Source organism: Podarcis cretensis, assembly GCF_951804945.1.
Source record: "Podarcis cretensis genome assembly, chromosome: 8".
NCBI classification, from domain to species: domain Eukaryota; kingdom Metazoa; phylum Chordata; class Lepidosauria; order Squamata; family Lacertidae; genus Podarcis; species Podarcis cretensis.
In genome coordinates, this window is record NC_137177.1 from 2,219,004 (window position 1) to 2,234,053 (window position 15,050).

General features: G+C 48.7%; 1 protein-coding gene and 1 long non-coding RNA gene across 3 annotated transcripts in view; one reads left to right on the plus strand and one right to left on the minus strand.

Moving 5' to 3' along the window:
- LOC307221390 overlaps nt 1–10,319 on the plus strand; it is a 119,816-nt gene extending 109,497 nt beyond the window's left edge. Inside the window, exon 4 of the long non-coding RNA XR_013841358.1 lies at nt 10,305–10,319. This is a non-coding gene — a long non-coding RNA (uncharacterized lncRNA). The remainder of the gene's footprint in view (nt 1–10,304) is intronic.
- On the minus strand, nt 1,227–14,121 carry LOC307221286 (mRNA decay activator protein ZFP36L2-B-like). 2 transcript variants are annotated; one of them, XR_013841333.1, is made up of 3 exons: nt 14,016–14,121; nt 1,621–4,065; nt 1,227–1,582 (listed from the first exon to the last, which is right to left on the minus strand). XR_013841333.1 is itself a non-coding variant. In XM_079985714.1 (2 exons), exons 1-2 carry the CDS (start codon nt 14,067–14,069, stop codon nt 3,202–3,204), a joined length of 918 nt encoding a protein of 305 aa, XP_079841840.1. In that variant the 5' UTR covers nt 14,070–14,121; the 3' UTR covers nt 1,227–3,201. The 2 variants fall into 2 exon arrangements, 1 of the variants encoding a protein (XP_079841840.1); XM_079985714.1 differs by having other exon boundaries at nt 1,227–4,065.
- Nucleotides 14,122–15,050: the final 929 nt, after the last annotated feature.

Below are 15,050 nucleotides of genomic sequence, written 5' to 3' on the forward strand. Positions count from 1 at the left end.
ACCGTAAAATGCAGCTTAAAAAAAAGAAGAAAAGCTTAAAACGTAGAAAATATTTTATCCATGTACGTGGAGCTCAAAGTTCACCCACATTTACCTTCAAGTCTGCCTGAGCATCCTAGTAGGGTTCTAGCAGGTTCAGAGTGAGTTTTCATTTTTTTAAAAAATCAAGACCGAGAGAGTTTAAAATTAGACAGACTTTATTATGACAGGATCAAACCGGAAATGCAGACGCATCCATTTTAAAAGTCGTTCTGGTTAACACAGAAACCCGTTAACAAAAGGGGAAAGAGAGACTAAATAAAAAGACACAAACAATAAGTTAATACTGAATATTCCCCCGACACGCACCAAATTAAGGCAGACGTTGGCTTTTTCAATTTTTTAAGTTAGCAGATAAACTAAGAACCTTTTACGCACTTCTATAAAAAGGAGAACAAAATAATATTTGGTTCCAAATATCAGAAATAACCTTCATATATATATTTTTTTAAAAGGATGCAATAAATAGCTTACAATATATTAAGGATTCAGGGTGGAGTTTTGCCAATTCCGAGGTTCTCTATCCCGGATTCCCACTCCCTGGAGACAGTTTATCGCCTAATATCCTTTCTCCATACACAGAACTTGTGTAGGTAGGAATCGCCCGCAATCTCAGGCAACACAATGTGTTCCTGTGCTCCACACATCAAACATTCCTTGGAAGAATGAGCTGCAAAACCAGCACAAGATTAAGGATTGTTTTCCGATGCACAAAAATATTAGCTCGGTTATGAGAGGTGCAATTCGCCCACCAATCTCCTGAAAAAATTATGAGAAGCCTCACTCACACACAAATAGAGATTGAAAGGGAATTTGAGAACGGAAACCCCTCCATGCAACATAATCCGAACCTGCAAAATTCCCCCTTATGTTTTAAAGGAAAAAAGAAGTCGTCGTCGTCGTCCCTGTGGGGGAAATACCACACTTTCTTCAAAAAAACTGAAGAGAATATCTTTTTTAAAAAACACACACACAAACTTGGGGGCTAATCCTGCCCCCACTACAGAAGCATTATTGTGAAGGGCACAGGTGGTCTGGCTCTTTAAGAAGACCGGCTGTGCAATAAGGGGATGAGAGAATTAATGCAGGAGACAGACAACGACCCCCCTCCCCGTCTCTCCCCCCCCCCCTCAATCTTGGAGACTTGAAGGCGGTTTCAAAAGACGGATTTTAGCAGTTTTTAGCAGGGCTCTGCCGCTTGCATCAGGGGCGATGGCGTAAAGGGGAACCCTCTCAATCCATTTTTGAGTCTGCAGACACTGTTTTCTAGATCTTTTTCATCAGGTAACGTGCCAGAGACCCGGACGTGAGCCCAAAAAACCAGTGTTGTGTTGATATACTAGTGCGACCGAGAGTTTCCAAGCAAACCACACTCTTGCCCTGGAAAGAAGAAGGCGAAGGGCTGCTGTTTCCGTTGCAAAAACCGGAGGGCCAGCCCAAGACGCAATCTGGGGTCCCTCCAGATGTTTGGGACAGCATCTCCCATCAGACCCTGCAAGGGCTGATGGGAAAATCCCAGTTGCAGTTGGCACCGTGCAGCGGCCTCCATCCTTGGACCCAACTCATCTTCTTCTCCTCAACCTGCTCTGCAAAAATGAATAAATTAAGAAGCACTTGGGTGTTTGGCCTGAGAAAAAGCAAAACCTGCCATTAATACAATCTGTTCTCCCCACCCACCGGGCCTTCTCCCTCACCCAGCCATTCAGAAACATCCAACATTCTTTCCTCTAAGCGCCCAAATTTGTGGGAAGAGTTCCGATTCCAATGTGTCGCCGCTCCCTTAAAAATTAAAAATGCTTTTGGCCTCTGGTCAGTTTTTGAGATCTCCCACCCCCTCAGTAAAGACAGAGAGAGAGAGAGAGAGAGAGAGAGAGAGAGAGAGAGAGATATCTTGGCAGGCGAGTATTTGTCAGTTTAAGTTTTTCGTTCTGTCAGTTTCGTCCTCCAGCTTTTCTGCCCGTAGTCAGAAAGTTCTTGGCTTTCCGTTTTTGCATGCTGCCAGATTCCCAGCTGAAACAACACAGTAAAGGAAAACCCTTGCTTAAGGCTTTTTTTGGGGGGTGGGGGGTGGAGCAACCACCAAAATTAAGGTTTTCCATATTGCAACAACAAAAAGACAAAAAGCACGGGTAGCTGCAAATTCGTCGGCCTCTTCTCGCATGGAAACAGGAGCCAACATTCAGGGTCGTATCCAATGCTAGCGCTACACAGAGTAGACCAACTGGAGATAAGGAACACGGCCGACTTAGGTCCCTGAATGCTAGTGGGTCTACTCTGTGTAGGATTTGGTTGAGTACATCCCAATGGTATCGAAATAAAGTCCTGAAAATCTTTTGGAGTCAGAGACAACCCAATAAGTCACGGGTCACAATAATTTTTTTTTGCCAAGGACCTAAGCCAGATTTCCCCAACTTGGTGCCCACGCCAGAGCTTTTGGACTACAACTCCCAGCCAGGTGCAAGGATGACTACGGATAATGGGAGTCGTAGTCTAAAATATGAGCACCAAGTTGACCCTGAGAAGATGTGAGTAGCCCGGCGGAAACAACATCCTCCTGGATGCCACAAAAAATCTCGCCACGTTCCATGTAGTCGGCTTTGTTCCAGACTTCGCCCTGGCTACTCTCTGTGAAACTATCGCAGCAAGCAGAACGTTGTCTGTTCTCGTGGTTCCACGTCCTTCTCACTCTGCATATAATTTCCTCGATCCCTCCCTCAAGCAGAGAAAACCAGCAATATAGCACAGAAGTTGTTCATCTCAGTCCATTGCTTGAGAAACGTCAGGTTTTTTATATTAAAAAAAAAATCAAATCATCGACAGCATAAAAAAGAGTCTTCCCAAACAACTCGGGATATCTAGAGAAACCAGACCATTTTTAAGAGCGCTGGAAGTGGTCTGAGAAGGACACACCTCTTGCGCCCCCCCCCCAACAGCATAGAAAAACACACACTGTTGCCTCTGGATAAACAGGTTGATGAGCTTTTTGAATCGGTGTGGGAACCTAGCAAACCTGTTTAAGCAGAGGCAAAAAGTCACGTGGGCATCCACACACAAAGAGCAGGGGTTCCTAGTTGCCTTCAGCTCTTTCTGGGTGCGGACAAGGGAAATCTCGCATCTTTCTCTCCATGCCTCAGTTTCTCCTCCCAACCTCGAAACGCCCCTTCAGTCGTCGGAGATGGAGATTTGGCTGAAGATGGGCAGCCGGCGACCCAGCGGGCCCAACCCCGGGGATTCTGACCCACTGCTGCCCCCCGAACTCCCAGAGTCTTCCTGGTCAGAGAGGGAGTCGGCGGAAAGGCTTTTCTGCAGCGTCAGTAGGGCCGGGAAGGCAAAGGGGCACGGCAGGGACCCCCGAGCGGCCCCGGCAGTGTGGAGGGGGCAGGCAAGAGTCGGCTGGCTCAGGACGTCGTGAGGGAAGGAGGTCTCCGGAAGGCGGGGGTCGGCAGTGGGGCAGTGGCGGGTTGGCAAGGGTGCCCGCGGGGGCGGCACGCGGCGCTCCTCTGCGTTGTGGATGAAGTGGCAACGTGCTCCGTAAGGGCAGATGCCCGAGGTGTGGAACGTGCGGCAAGGCTCCGTCTTGTACTTGGGGTGGCGGCTGAGCCCCCGCAGCTCGGCCGCGCCATGGGCAAACTGGCACTTGGCCCCATACTTGCAGACGCCGCTCTCCTCAAAGGTGCGGCACAGCTCCGTCTTGTAGCGGGACGAGGGCGGTTTGGCGTCGCCGCGGCAGCAGCCCTCGATCAGGCTGGTCGAGCGGTCCGCTCGGAAAGGGATGCGCTGGAGGGAGGTGGGCGGCAGCTCAGAGTCCCGGCCCCACGGCTGCTGGAGGGGCCACGCTGGGTTGCTCGGACCAGCCGCGGCCGCGTGGGGAGCGACGGTGTCGGCTGGGTGCACCGCACAGCTGGTTACTTCGAAGCTGGAAGCCGAGAGGGCGACAGGGCAGGCGGAGAAGGTGCGCTGGAAGCGGAGGAAACGTCTGGCATCTGGACTGTTGTCGTCCTCGTTCAGGTTCAGGCTCAGGAACGTCTACGAATCAGGGAATCGGGGGGAATATTATGAGAATTGAATTTATCAGTCGCTGGTTTTTTTGGCCACAGGCAACTCAAAGCGATGTACAGAAAAATGGAAAACCCAAACATAACTTACCGCATTTTTCGCTCCATAAGACGCACTTTTTTCTTCCTAAAAGTAAGGGGAAATGTTTATGCATCTTATGGAGCGAATGTGTGGTCCCTGGAGCCGAATTGCCCAGGGGCGAAAAGCAGATTGTGCTTTCTTTTTTTTGAAAGAGGGAAGGGGGTGTTGAAACAAAGCCACCGATCGTTTGCCAATTGGGGAGAGAGATAAGGGATGCTAGCGATAAAGGAGGCTGCCTGGGAGGGGGGGAGGTAAAGACAGCAAACTTGCAAAGGGGGGAAACAGGAAGACTAAAGCAATAAGGAGAGAAATTAGAAGAAAAGGAGGAGCAAAAAACTGCTCCAGCTAAGGAAAAGACACTAAGGCAAACAAGAGGGAAGGGAGCGGGATCGGGAGAGAGATAAGGGACTGGCGAGGGCTGCCTGGGAGCGGGGGAGGTAAAAGCCCATGGATCCTCAGGATTTTTGCATTGGGTCACCCCAAATTCACCATCAGATCACATAGCATGTCCATGGCTACAGCCTGCACCAAAAAATTCACGCACCCACTGTTGCCTGGGGCTGCAATGGTGCAAAAACGTGGTTACAAAGCACAGATCCGCATGGATCCTCAGGATTTTTGCATTGGGCTAGCCCAAACTCACCGTCAAATCACATGTCTGTGGCCACAGCATGAACCACAAAAATCATACACCCACTGTTTCGTTCAGAATATTTTCTTTCTTGTTTTCCTCCTCTAAAAGCTAGGTGCGTCTTATGGTCAGGTGCGTTTTATGGAGCGAAAAATATGGTACATTAAAGCCAGGGGGTGGGAGAGAGAATTGTAATAGAATAGAATTGTAGTGTTGGGAGGGACCTCAAGGGTCATCTAGTCCAACCCCCTGCGATGCAGGAATCAAGGCACCCCACTCACTCTAAAAGGCCATAGATGGTAAAAGCCACAGACCTGGTTAAAAAGGAAGGTTTTCACCTGGCAGCTGAAGATAAGTAATGAAGGCATCAGGCTAGACTCCCTGGGGAGAGCTAAACCCAAGTCAACAGAGTAATGCAGCAGCAAAAAAGGCGAATGCTATTCTGGGCTGCATCAACAGAAGTCCAGATCGAGGGACGTAATAATCCCACTCTTTTCTGCCTTGGTCAGAACACACCTGGAGTCCTGTGTCCAGTTCTGGGCGCCACAATTTAAGAAGGATGTTGACAAGCTGGAAGGTGGGCAAAGGAGGGCGACCAGGATGACCAGAGGTCTGTAAACCAAGCCTTATGAGGAATGGTTGAAGGAGCTGGGTATGATAATAATAATAATAATAATAATAATAATAATAATAATGTATTATTTATACCCCACCCATCTGGCTGGGTTTCCCAAGCCATTCTGGGCGGCTCCCAACCGAATATTTAAAACACAATACAGTGGTGCCCCGCAAGACGAATGCCTCGCAAGACGAAAAACCTGCTAGACGAAAGGGTTTTCCGTTTTGGAGGCGCTTCGCAAAACGAATTTCCCTATGGGCTTGCTTCGCAAGACATTTTGTTTTTCGCAAGACAGTTTTTCCGACTTTTTTCCCCTCCCCCCCCCTTTTTCTAAGCCGCTAAACCGCTTATTTGCTTATCCGCTAAGCCGTCAATGGGCTTGCTTCACAAGATGAAAAAACCGCTAGACGAAGAGAATCGCGGAATGGATTCTTTTCGTCTTGCGAGGCACCACTGTATGTGGCAGGACCTGCCAAGGAAAAGAAAAAAATTATTTTTGTATTCTGCAACAGCAACAAGAGTCTTGGTAGCACAAGGATGGAAGAATGAGGAAATCCCGACGAAAGAACAGTGGCAAGAGAAATTGATGAATTATGCAGAACTGGCCCAACTGACTTACAAATTGCGAGACGAGGACAACTGTGACTTTAAAGAAGAATGGGAACTTTTTACAAACTACTGTATCTAAAAAGACAACAAAATGAACTGGACTCCTTGGCAAGTTTTGAATAAACACACACAAATTTATTGGTTGATAACGTGATAACAATTTTATAATATGCAGGGGAAATATGTGAAGAGAAATCAGGGAGAGGCGCTGAGGGAAGTCCTTGGGGGGGGGGAAGGGGGGGGGGAAATAATGTATGTGATGATATGGTTTGATAATTTGTTATGAGGAAATTGATCAATAAAGATATTAAAAATAAAAAAACACAATACAGCATTAAACATTAAAAACTTCCCTAAACAGGGCTGCCTTCAGGTGTCTTTTAAAAATAAGATAGCTGCTTATTTCCTTCACATCTGGTGGGAGCGCATTCCACAGGGCGGGCGCCACCACCGAGAAGGCCCTCTGCCTGGTTCCCTGTAACTTGGCTTCTCGCAGGGAGGGAACCACCAGAAGGCCCTCGGAGCTGGACCTCAGTGTCTGGGCTGAGCAGTGGGGGTGGAGACGCTCCTTGAGGTATACTGGACCGAGGCCATTTAGGGCTTTCGAGGTCAGCACCAACACTTTGAATTGTGCTCGCAAACATACTGATTACCCTGGAAAAGAGGAGACCAAGAGGAGGTATGATGGCCATCTTCAAACATCTCAAGGGCCATCACATGAAAGAGGGAACAAGCTTGTTTTCTCCTGCTCTGGAGGTAGGACTCGAACCAATGGCTTCAAGTTAGAAGAAAGGAAATTCCGACTAAACACTTGGAAAAACTTTCTGACACTAAGAGCTGTGGAACAGTCTCCCTCGTGAGATTGGACTCTCCTTCGTTGGAGGTTTTTAAGCAGAGGATGGAAGGCCATCTGTCATGAATGCTTGAGCTGAGATTCCAGCATTGCAGTGGGCTGGGCTAGATGACCCGCGGGGTCCCTTCCAACCCCACATTTCTACGATTCTATAATTCCATGCAAGTCCCTGATGCAACTACGACTTCCACAGGGAGAAATGTAAAGTATTTAACAGGGAGAAATGTAAAGTATTGCACTTGGGCAAAAAAAATGAGAGGCACAAATACAAGATGGGTGACACCTGGCTTGAGAGCAGAACATGTGAAAAGGATCTAGGAGTCTTGGTTGACCGCAAACTTGACATGAGCCAACAGTGTGACGCGGCAGCTAAAAAAGCCAATGCAATTCTGGGCTGCATCAATAGGAGTATAGCATCTAGATCAAGGGAAGTAATAGTGCCGCTGTATTCTGCTCTGGTCAGACCTCACCTGGAGTACTGTGTCCAGTTCTGGGCACCACAGTTCAAGAAGGACACTGACAAACTGGAACGTGTCCAGAGGAGGGCAACCAAAATGGTCAAAGGCCTGGAAACGATGCCTTATGAGGAACGGCTAAGGGAGCTGGGCATGTTTAGCCTGGAGAAGAGGAGGTTAAGGGGTGATATGATAGCCATGTTCAAATATAGAAAAGGATGTCACATAGAGGAGGGAGAAAGGTTGTTTTCTGCTGCTCCAGAGAAGCGGACACGGAGCAATGGATCCAAACTACAAGAAAGAAGATTCCACCTAAACATTAGGAAGAACTTCCTGACAGTAAGAGCTGTTTGACAGTGGAATTTGCTGCCAAGGAGTGTGGTGGAGTCTCCTTCTTTGGAGGTCTTTAAGCAGAGGCTTGACAACCATATGTCAGGAGTGCTCTGATGGTGTTTCGTGCTTGGCAGGGGGTTGGACTCGATGGCCCTTGTGGTCTCTTCCAACTCTATCATTCTATGATTCTATGACTTCTCCGCAGGCAAAGAATTCTCCCGTTCTCAACGCTTGACCTCCAGGGACCAGGGCTACTCTCTTGCGCCAAGTGACGCCGAGGAGGAAGCAATTTGCCGGCCGACCCGCCCTCCCCGTGGGCTAATTGTTTTGAGCTGTGCAATCCGGCGACGTCTAAGCCCAGGCCAGCCGCTCTGAGCCCTCCCTGGGTTTCCTCCGCGAGGGGCGAGCTGGTAGCCGCATTCTCCCTCTGCAAATCCCTCGGACGGAGGCAGCTCGCCCCAGAGGATGCTATTAACTAAATGGATCTCCATCTGGTCGCTGCGCAGATGACACCTGCCTGGCCCAGCACTTGAGGAGGACACCCAGGGAAGTAGTCTTGAAATCAAGGGGGAGGAATGCGAGACTCTCCAAATATTGACGGACTTCAGCTCCCATCGTTCTCAGCAACCAGTGTGGCTAAGGGGAAGGAGAGGCATCTTAATGTTTTGCTCCCTGGCAGTGTTCGAAATACCCCAGGTAGAGGTCTAATAATAATAATAATTTATTTATACCCCACCCATCTGGCTGGGTTTCCCCAGCCACTATGGGCAGCCTCCAACCGAATATTAAAAATAGTACAGCGTCAGACATTAAAAACTTCCCTAAACAGGGCTGCCTTCAGTTGTCTTTTAAAAGTAAAATAGTTGTTTATTGGCTTGACATCTGGTGGGAGGGCGTTCCACAGGGCGGACGCCACCACCGAGAAGGCCCTCTGGAACTACTGGTCTTCCGGCAGTTCCCTCGCTGTGAGAAGCGAAGATACAGGGAGCCAGGCAGAGGGCCTTCTCGGTAGTGGCACCCTCACTTCAGAAGTCAAGGAGATAAAGAACTACACAACTTTTAGAAGGCATCTGAAGGCAGTCCTGTATCGGGAGGTTTTTAACGCTTGGGTTTTTTTATGTTTTTAGAAATGCTGTAAGCAAACCCAGAGTGGCTGGGTTAACCCAGCCAGATGGACAGGGTATAAATAATAAACTTATTATTATTATTATTATTATTATTATTATTATTATTATTGGTAAAGGGACATCTGACCATTAGGTCCAGTCATGACCAACTCTGGGGTTGTGGCGCTCATCTCACTTTATTGGCTGAGGGAGCCGGCGTACAGCTTCCAGGTCATGTGGCCAGCAGGACTGAGCCGCTTCTGGCGAACCAGAGCAGCGCACGGAAACGCTGTTTACCTTCCCGCCGGAGTGGTACCTATTTATCTACTTGCACTTTGACGTGCTTTCGAACTGCTAGGTTGGCAGGAGCAGGGACCAAGCAACGGGAGATCACCCCGTCGCGGGGATTTGAACCACCGACCTTCTGATTGGCAAGTCCTAGGCTCTGTGGTTTAACCCACAGCGCCACCTGCATCCCCTAGCTGAGTCAAGAAGGACTTCCGTTTATCCGTCCCGAATCGTCCAACGTTCTAGCCTTGTAATAGAGGCAGAGGAATGTCATTTCGGGGATGACCAAAACCTCCCAATGCAGTAAGCAAGCAAATTGTTTATCTGGAGGGTTGCTTTGGGTGAGGGGTGGGCTGGGCTGGTACACCAACACACACACACACACACACACACACACCCCAGACACAACCTGCACAGTGCGCCTAGCAATTCTGCTTCCGTTCACACCAATCTCTAGGTCAGCGGTTCGAATCCCCACGACGGGGTGAGCTCCCGTTTTTCGGTCCCTGCTCCTGCCAACCTAGCAGTTCAGAAGCACAAAGTGCAAGTAGATAAATAGGTACCACTCCAGCGGGAAGGTAAACAGCGTTTCCGTGCGCTGCTCTGGTTCGCCAGAAGCTGTCTGCGAACAAACGCTGGCTCCCTCGGCCTATAGAGCGAGATGAGTGCCACAACCCCAGAGTTGTCTGCGACTGGACCTAACGGTCAGGGGTCCCTTTACCTTCTTGACTCAGCACATGGTTAAACTATGGAACTCCCTGCCACAGGGGAACTGGATGGTCACCAAATTGGATGGCTCTAGAAGAGGATTATAGGAGGAGAGGGCTGTTGATGGCAGCTAGCCATAATGACTATGCGCTGTGTCCGCATTTGAACGCAGTAATGCATCTGGGTACCAGCTGCTGAAAGCCCCAGGAGGGGAGACCTGCTCTCGCACTCAGGTCCTGGCCTGCGGGTTCCCACAGTGGGCATCTGGTTGGCCGCTGTGAGAACAGGAGGCTAGACTAGACGGGCCAATGGCTTGATCTGTCAGCCCAGCTCTTCTGATGTTCTTATGGAACCTCCAGGTGCACAGGCAGTCTATCCAGATTCCTATAGTTCCCCTAGGAAACTGAGAACAGGGTGCTGGACTAGACTCCCTGTTCCTGAATGGGGCAACTGTGCCCCTGAAGGACCAGGTGTGCAGCCTGGGAGTCATTTTGGACTCACAGCTGTCCATGGAGGCACAGGTCAGTTCTGTGTCCAGGGCAGCTGTCTCCCAGCTCCATCTGGTACGCAGGATGAGACCTTATCTGCCCACAGACTGTCTTGCCAGAGTGGTACATGCTCTGGTTATCTCCCACTTGGACTACTGCAATGTGCTCTACGTGGGGCTACCTTTGAAGGTGACCTGGAAACTACAACTAATCCAGAATGTGGCAGCTAAACTGGTCACTGGGAGCGGCCGCCGAGACCACATAACACCAGTTCTGTAAGACCTATGTTGGCTCCCAGGACGTTTCTGAGCACAATTCAAAGTGTTGGTGCTGACCTTTAAAGCCCTCAATGGCCTCAAAGGTCCAGTATACCTGAAGGAGCGTCTCCACCCCCATCGTTCTGCCCGGACACTGAGGTCCAGCGCCGAGGGCCTTCTGGCGGTTCCCTCCCTGCGAGAAGCCAAGTTACAGGGAACCAGGCAGAGGGCCTTCTCAGATGTCAAAGATAAAAAAAAGTACCACCAGATTTTTAGAAAACATCTGAATGCAGCCCTGTTTAGGGACGCTTTTAATGTTTGATGCATTACTGTATTTTAATATTGTGTGGGAAGCCACCCAGAGTGGCTGGGGAAGCCCAGCCAGATGGGCGGGGTATAAATAATAAATTATTATTATTATTATTATTATTATTATTATTATTATTTAGATGGGCTGTTGCCGTGATCCAGCAGAGTTCTCTTTTGGGATCTCTCTCTGTGCATGGACGAAACTCAGCTCCTTAATCTTTTTGCACCTTATTGTGGGCGAGCGCCCACGCGGCGTGTGAAATGCTTCGCCCATGACGCGGACATTGCCCTGCTCTGCCCAGCAGGTACCAGCCACCACCGCAAGTACCTCCAGATGCCCCTAAGATGCAAATCCTGCTCTGAATAGTGGCTTTTATCCCACAAGGGAGGACCATATGCTACAGGTCAATACTTGGGTTGCCAGGGAAACAGACAGGGCATTGGGAACAAAAGTTTCACCACAATGGCTCCCTAGAGTCACCGCCAATTGTGATGGAAATTTCCACACTCTGAATACCATCACATGCAAACACCTCCAGCCCAACCTGCACCCCAACCCTCAAGGCCAAACCACAAACCCTTCCTTCCTATGCTGCTAATATTTCCTGTACGTTAAGAACTCTCGATTAGGCACAAGATAAATGGTGTGTTTGGGGGTTTTTTGTTTTTTACTTCGCTTCTCTCTCTCTCTCATTGCAACGGGGACATTGTTTTGTATACAACATTAGCAGCAATGCCCTGACCGACTGAAGCATAGCTGTCAACTTTCCCCCCTTTTTTAATGTGAAATTCCATCATTCCGAATAGGATTCCTCGTGAGAAAAGGGAAAAGTTGACAGCTTGGAACCAAACACTTCCAAACTTGCAGCCAGGAGTTCTAACCCGGCAGACCCCAACATTTTACAGTTGCAGGGCCCACCTTTAATGCGTATTTGGGGACCAATTTCTCAGTCTTTTACCATATATTTGCACGGTTGTAGGGCTGCTGGAGAATTGTACCTTGGATCTGGCCATGACCCAGGAAGGGGTCCCGACCCACCAGTCACAGACCATTGTCCAATACTTGCATGCATCCATAACCTCTTTATTTTTGCAAGCAGATCAAGGACTAAGTGGGGCACTAATGTCCCAAAGGATCTCCAATTCTGGCAGGCTCAGAGGGGCTCTTACGCCTTTACTTAGAAGCTGCCCTTCAGGGAAACTGTTAACTAACTTGGAAAGCTGCTAGGTCCTTATTTTTTCCCAAACACACAAAATTATACATGCAGCTGCGTTCAATGTTTGCTTCCAAGCAGGAAACAAGATTGATGTTGAACCCCTGAGGGTTCCCCATCTCTACCTTACAAACAACCCTGTAAGGTAGGCCAGCACGATTACCCGATGGGCAAGAACCAGAAGGGGGAATCTCTGTGTCCAAGGCCTTCCAGCATGTTCACAGCAGACGCTATACGCAAACAGGGAACCTCTCTGGATATCTAACTGTGCACCCTGACCTGGGACTCAGCACCACGCAACACAGCAGGATGCTGCCCCAGTTCACATGTGGTCAGGCACCATAGCCAACATGGCACCCTCCAGCAGCAAGGGCTTCTGGGATATGAAGTCCAGGCACAGCGTGACGTCCACAACACCCCCTGGTGCATCTCCATTTTGCAGGCAATGTGCAGAATCTCTCCCTCCCTTTCGCGGGGCAAAGACTCCTTCACCTTTGCAGGAAGTAAGCATCATCGAAAAGCAGACCTCGATTCGAATTCAGGGCCCCAACGGAACAGAGACATACCGCCTGGGGCTCAGCCAAGGCTCAAATTATGGGGAGGTAGGGAGCCCTTACCAAAACTCAAAAACTCCCCATTTAACACCCAGACACTGCTTTATACACACCACATAATTTCTTAAAAGCAAGGCCCCTCTGCCACCCTCCCTCCGTGGTGGAAATCCCAGGGATCTGGTCCCAGGTTCATCGACTACCGGACTTTAAAATGCTGGAATCAAGTTCATACATTTTGCTGAATTATTTGAACTAAATAGTTTTCATCAAGAGTCTGAATAAACTATTTATTACTGTATATGAGTTTTATCACGTTATTATCTTCCTCAGTGGGGCGTGCAAACTGCTATTCTGAATAATGTTTTTTATTATAGGGTAGAGGGTACATGGGATGAGTTTATGGAACCCAAGCAGGCAGTGGCCCCAAAAAGTTTGGGAACAAAAACACACACAAATCAGACTGCAACACACGTCGGCTTTCTGAACAGCTGGGCAGGCTCATCCAAACAAAAACGTTTTTAGTAGGCACCCCCCCCCCAAAAAAAAAATAGAGGACAGCGAAGGCGCCTGCTTGATTATCAAGAGGCAGGGAGTTCCAAAGGGAACCTTGCAAATGAGATGCTGAAAGAGGAGAGACAGAGAATGTGAGGCAGGAGGAGGAGAGGGTTTGATGAAGAACAACAGGTGGACTGAAAAGAACTGCTGCAAAAAAATCGCCTCAGGATAAAGGCCCAAAGCGAGGGGTCAGTTTTTTCAGTGGCAAGAAGGAAGTCTCTCCAAAGGAGAGCGGATTCCTTCGATGCACATAACAGATCATGATGGGATCCAGAAAGGTCGCTCCATGCACCAAGCAAGCAGCTCAGGAGAAAGCAGAAGACTTTTTGGATATCCTTGCATTCTTGGACAACGCTGAGTGATGTCTGGACCTGTTGATCTGGCCCAGTAACTTTCTAATTGGGGATTTTATTTTATTTTAATTTTTGCAAACGAAGTTATAGCTGGGGAGGGAAAGAGCTTGCTGCAATTTCCTTAAAACACTTTGATAGCTTCCATAAAAATAGGGGCAGAGTCCTTTAGCAAACAAAACAAAACAAAACAAAACAAAACAAAACAAAACAAAACAAAACAAAACAAAACAAAACAAAACAAAACAAAACAAAACAAAACAAAACAAAACAAAACAAAACACTGTTTTAAATGAGTTTTCAGAGTACTCTCTGCCTTCTCCTGCCCCCCTATTTTTAACTACCAAGGTTTCTGGTAGCTTAAAAAAGGGCAGTGAGTTTGCAGACGCTTAAGCAACACGAGGAAGTTGCAAGGCTAAAAATAAACCGGCAGAAAAGCGCTTTTCCTGAACTTCTGGGAAAGTCCAGCAGTTAAGACCAACTCCAGCATCCTACAAACACACACCTTACCTTGCAGAGAGCATCATCCAGCTCCTGGAAAGGACTCAGGAAATACGAGGGCATCTTCTCCTCCAGGAAGCGTCTGGCTCTTAAAAAAATCGCCCACCCTCCTCCCCGCCAGGGAGAACCGATTAAAACCCAGAAAGCCCTGAAGCGGCTCTTTTAAAAGCCTCCTGCCTCCCATCTCAGATTTGGGGGGGAGCCACGCCTCCTGGTCCAGAGTGGGCGGGGCATAGGCGGGGAGGGCGGGGCGGGGGAAGTCCCGGGCAAGCAGGGGGCTAACAATCTGGTGGGATGGAGGGATGGAAGGGGGGGGCGAGAAAAGGAACAGGATGGAGAGGGAGGAATGAATACCTGTGGAAGGTCTTTTTGCCCAAGAGCAGCAAAGCACCTGGGCTCCTTAACTGGAGCTGTGCTTTTTCAATGAAAGGAAGAGGTGCAGGCTTCTGAGCTATGCAGAACTCTTGGTGCTGCAGAAATGAGTCTTCTTCGTCGGCTTCTTCTTCTTCTTTTTCTTCTTTGGTGATCTCTCGTAGCCAAGTAAGATTGTCTTCCATAAACACGGTCTTAACAGTGAGCCCATAAGTGACTGTGGAGGCCAATTCTGGACCCACACATCCTTCCACAGTGGGGACATTGGTTTCCGGACGGGAGTTGATCACGGTGTGGATTTGCCAAGCGTGCCTTCCTCTTAGCACGTTTCTCCCTTGCGTCCTGAGTTCGAGTGTCTTCAAAGCCCAGGACACCTTTGGGAAAGGCTGTTCTCCAACTGGAGCACTCGCAGGCCACTGTTTCCCAATTGTTGGTGTTTATACTACATTTTTTTAAACATTTGCCTTGAGACAGTCTTTCAACCTCTTTAAACCAGCATTAGGCTTCCATTTTTAAGTTCGGAATAGAGTACAGTGGTACCTCAGGTTACATACGCTTCAGGTTACATACGCTTCAGGTTACAGACTCTGCTAACCCAGAAATAGTACCTCGGGTTAATAACTTTGCTTCAGGATGAGAACAGAAATTGTGCTCCAGCGGTGTGGCGGCAGC

Coding starts and splice junctions, on each gene's coding strand:
- LOC307221286 (XM_079985714.1), bottom strand. CDS start 14,069: ATGCCCTCGTATTTCCTGAGTCCTTTCCAGGAGCTGGATGATGCTCTC. Junction 4,066..14,015: donor TGGATGATGCTCTCTGCAAG/GTAAGGTGTGTG, acceptor CCTGATTCGTAG/ACGTTCCTGAGCCTGAACCT.